Consider the following 4915-nt stretch of genomic DNA (forward strand, 5'->3'; position numbering starts at 1 on the left):
ATGATCATTTTTGTAATTCATAAATGTTCTTTTTATATATGACTTGTGAAAGTGTAATACAGTTAATAGGAAAAACTGGCTCCTCCCCCCATTGGTTCCTGTGACATCTTCACATTGTAGAACCTGCAACCCAGCAATTCTTAGGTTGACAAAACTGTCAGTTGTCTGAAGTTAAAAATTTCAGTTACAACTGAAAACTGTTATGTCAATGTAAGAACACAATTGAACTGAAGAAGTTAATCTCACATTTCAAATAAACTTAATTGTTCACTTGTCATTGGTTCAACATACAATTTCTTGGCATCCCTTGGAATTAGTCTTTTGAGTTGAAACAATTTTACATTTTACAGTGTATGTCTCATTAGCCTGGCAAAAGCCAGACTGACTTTATTTATGTGTTTATAAATACATATAAAGACAGTCTGGAATTGTGGTAATAGGACGCAATTTCCAAATCGAACTGGAGGCGGGTCTAACGATCGCGGTATGAACGAGAGCGAACCAATCAAACACAAAGCGACTTACGCTTTGCGTTCATGTGTAGTCGAGTAAATGCTCCGGTGAAAGCCCTCAGAGCAGCTTCTTTCTGTGGCTTTAACAACAAGTCCACTCATTGAAAACAGAAGAAAGGGCACTGGTAAAAGATTGCTGTGTCGCGGCCGCCACCATCTTCACTGTTTTGGTTGCGGGAGGAGCGCAGGTGTTTATGGGAAATCCTGGTACGGAAGATGACGCACTGTTAGCTCCCGCCTCCTGCGCTATGATTTGCTCTGCCTAGTTTTGCCGGAGTCAGCGAGATTCAGCCCACACAATTCCAGACTGTATCCCCATGTATCTCTTAACATGGAGTATCAGTCTGGCTCGTGCCAGGCTAATGTGTCATGGGTCTCAAAAAACATTAAACAATTGACATCAAAATAAACGAGAAATTTGATGAATTTTTTACATTGCAAAAACTTTTTTTTTTAAAGAACAGGTATGCATTGAGTTTAAGCTCATTGTTTCAAACATCTCTAGAAAATGACAGCTGTATTAAATAGACTAATAACTGAAAACTGTTAAACTGCAGAAGCATGTGCCTGATCATTGTTGTTTAACCTTTGTTCTGCTCCTGCAGCACAGGAGCCTGAACACAGCCACTACACAGAGCACTGTCCCAATAACGGCTGTCAGTAACAGCAGCAGGACGTCCACGCAGTAGTACGAGTACCAGGGCATCTTATAGGACTGTGTGCGCAGGTGAGGGGCGCCTTTATGGCGCATCACAAACTCCACCCAAAACACGGCCTGATCCATGGGGGACATGGGCTGGTCCCTGTGCAGACGGGACAGTCTCTGCATGTTTTCCCTGTAGTCATGTTGGTGGAGCAGCTCCTGCAGCCCCTGCTCAAAGCTCTGTCCATTCAGGTCAACGAGGTTGATGATCTTTCCCGCGCCTCTCGACTGCAAACGGAGGAGGTTGTCAAACTGGTCAAAGAACAGTGGGATGCCCAGCACCGGGACGCCATGGTATATGGCCTCCTGGACACCATTTGTCCCGCCATGGGCCACAAACACTTTGGTCTGAGGGTGTCCCAAGAGGTCCTTCTGTGGCATCCAGTCCATGATCAGAGTGTTGTTGCCCAAAGTAGACGGCCGTGCACCAATATGTCTCCAGATGACCTAAAAATAATGAAAGATATATTCCAAATCTAGTTTTACATTCTTTCCTGACATGAATTTTAAAGCCATTGTTAAACATTTACCTTTTGAGGCAGTTTAGCAAAAACACTGGCTATTTCATCAGCCACTTCAGTGGGCAAAGCGTTTACGAAAGTGCCCAGCGACATTATGATAACTCCATGTTCTCCAGCGCTCTGCACAAAGTCCTCCAGGTCTGCGGGGAGAGGCTGGGCCGGTTTGCACTGGAAGCCTCCCATGTAGATGACATTAGGCATTGTGGGCCGAGGAAAGTCAAAAACAAAATCAGACCTAAACAGCCAAATATCTGCGTCCTGCAGAAGTGAGACAATATCACATCCACCTTCAATGTATTTCTCACACAGGGCGTCATAGCTTGGCCCAACAAGAAAATACTGCTGAAAGAGTGTAAGACCGTAAAATAAGACATTTTTTACTCTCTGGAAGAAGTCCATTCTATCTGTCAATCCAGATCCTGGCACTGGGATGTAAGACAGAGGTGAAGGAGCTAACATAAATTGTCCATCACCACTCGTGACCCAGCGAACATTTAAAACTAAAGGCAACTGCAGGTACTTCGCCAGTACCACTCCTGCAGCCATGGCAGGATCCGTGAGCATCAAGTCATATTTGGCATCCAATAAACTCTTGACCATCTCTTTGTCTTTTAGTATTTTTTCCACTGCTTCACACCAGATCACATGAGCCTGGCTGATCATCTGAACAAAGTCTTTGGTGTTTTTTACAAATGTAAGGGCTGAGGCTCCTTCTCTCTGTGCCTGTACAGAACAGAAAAACAAACATTACGCTGGCAATATGTCGTCATAAAATGGCCCTTTTGTTAACATAAACCAACAATTCATGTTCCTAAGGAAGCCACAAGGGTCTGTACTCGGTAAATCACAAACTGTGCCTTTGTAAGAGACAGTTAGAGCTGGATGACACTGAACGTCTCCGTGTGATTCTCTCTGACATTTCTCTTTTTCCCCATTGTGGTAAAAACATGTAACTGACCTTTGAGCTGTAACTTCTTACGTAAACTGTGTGCTCTACTTTGCTCTACTGCATCAGAGGATTTATGAAAACAATATTTATGGACATTATGGCATAAACAATATTTTAATGTTTTCAGGTGGGATAATGAAATAGTAACACTAATCATAGGTTCCTTTATGTACCTTCATGTGTTCTTGGAGAAAGACACCAAAGAAGTTTTCTAGAGCGTCTTCACTCTCAAGCTCGAGGGTGACAGAGGTGTAGAGAGGGGACTGCTCTGGGATGTACCAGCTGGTGGACGCTCGTATCACAGTCAGACTGTGTCCGCGAGAGTGCAGCTCCTCCAGCAGCACCTTCATATTGATCCAGTGACTTCCGTCCACAGGAAACACCAGGATGTTTCCTCCATCACAGGACGGTGCCAGAGTCATCACAGTGAGAGTCAGAAGGAGGACTGTCCCATAATGTGGACACATTTTATCTGTCGGCCAAAAGCAACATCAAACTTTATGCAATGCATAAACTATGAATTAAAAAGTATGGAATGTAAATTTTTGATACTAATCATTTGTCATATTTAGAGCCAGAAGAGCTGTAACATACCTGTGGAGTGCCTGCCGTCTCTTTTCTCACTCTTCTCTCTCTCAGTTTTCAACTTGATTTTTCAAACTTGTTTTTTTTTTTCTTTCAAAGTCCACACCCTCTTGAGATGAATGGGTTGTCATTGGCACATGTCATTGTATGTGTTTCATGATGCAATTACATTATACTGCATGCTGTAACATTCATCTGCAGTTCAACAAATGTGTGGTGATTAGGTTTGCCAACAAAAGAGAAGAGCAACTGTATGGTTTACAAACTTATACAATTAGGTATGTGACCTGCTTGCTGACCTGGATTGACCATTGGCTGACCTGAGGGACAAAGGAGCTCATGAGATTGCTGATTAGGAAATTTCAGTCATGAACTTATATAGTAATTGTAAATTATGTAGTAGTAGGATGTTCATTTGTTATCTGTTTGGCAAAGAATGCTTTGATGTAGACCCAATAGACCAGCCTCTATGGTATAAGCTGGGTGTTCAGGTCTGCAGACTCTCTGCGGCTGTCATCACGCTGTCATCTTGTGTTAATAAAGGTTCTAAGAACTACTTTGCTTTTTAGCATTTTTCGTAGCATTTTTGTTCGCTACAACATCCACAGAAACATGCCATAAACCTACAGTGAGAGCTTTTTGGAGCCATTTGCCTTTGACCCAGTTCCTCTTATCATGTCTGTACTTGACTCTGAATTCCACCCTCTGGAAATGAGGAAATGACAAGCTCGCAAACATACTTCAGGTAGAGGCTAAAGACATCTTCAAAGGCTGACATCTTCTTTCTATTATCATTTTTCCTATAACAATTTGAATTACAAAATTATACCATGAACCAAACAAAAAAAAATCAGTGTATCGTTAAATCAATATTCAAATTGAAAACAAAAACGAAATTGCTTGTTAACATCTGCTGTGAGATGATGAATTCAAATTACTCTATATGGCTTAAAGTTTGTTTTTTCATACATTATATCATCAATTTTGATTTATTCGTTTGCAACAGCTGAAGTTTCAGAAGTCAAGGCTCAGAGAGCTTTGGCAATAACCGTTTTAACATGTCATGCTTCCATGACATGTTAAACCGCAGAGTAAGTGTGGTGTTATGGCACTTGAAGAAGTAAGTAAGTAAGTGCTTTATTGTCATTGTACAAGCATACAACAAAATAGTGTTCAGGTGTCAGTCCTGAGCTGCTGTGGCTGAGCCGTGCTGCCGTGTGCAGACTATGCGCGCTGACTGTGCCACAGTAGGTGCGGCTGTGTGCACAATAAGACATTGCTTGACTGTTCATATAATTTATGTATCTTGTTACTGGTGTTTGACCTGCTGTAGCCCGCACTGGCAGCCCAGGGGTTATTGTAAGCTACTTGTGCTTCTCTGCATGTTGACTTCTGAAAGAGAGTAAACTTCGGCTGCTGCAAACGAATACATCATAATTGATGATATAATCCTGCACTGAGCCCGTGCTTTCAAAATGTATCTTTCGATTCAAGCATCAGATTGAAAACTCTACATTTAAAGCTAAGCAATCCTGTTTTGCCGGTCCGACACTGTTGCATCCCCATCAAGCTAGATGCACCACTATGTGCGCCACAATGGCAAACAGCAGAAGGAGACCGGCTCACCGCTCACCCATAGAAATCA

The 4915-nt window shown here is 42.3% G+C and overlaps 1 protein-coding gene across 1 annotated transcript; it reads right to left on the bottom strand.

Moving 5' to 3' along the window:
• Positions 1-1083: 1083 nt before the first annotated feature.
• LOC306970771 (UDP-glucuronosyltransferase 1-2-like) lies at positions 1084-3152 on the bottom strand (the record flags this gene model as incomplete). Its single annotated transcript, XM_079566799.1, has 3 exons — positions 1084-1662; positions 1746-2459; positions 2859-3152. 3 exons carry the CDS (start codon positions 3150-3152, stop codon positions 1084-1086), a joined length of 1587 nt encoding a protein of 528 aa, XP_079422925.1.
• Positions 3153-4915: the final 1763 nt, after the last annotated feature.

Source organism: Gobius niger (genome assembly GCF_951799975.1).
Source record: "Gobius niger genome assembly, chromosome: 11".
NCBI lineage: Eukaryota > Metazoa > Chordata > Actinopteri > Gobiiformes > Gobiidae > Gobius > Gobius niger.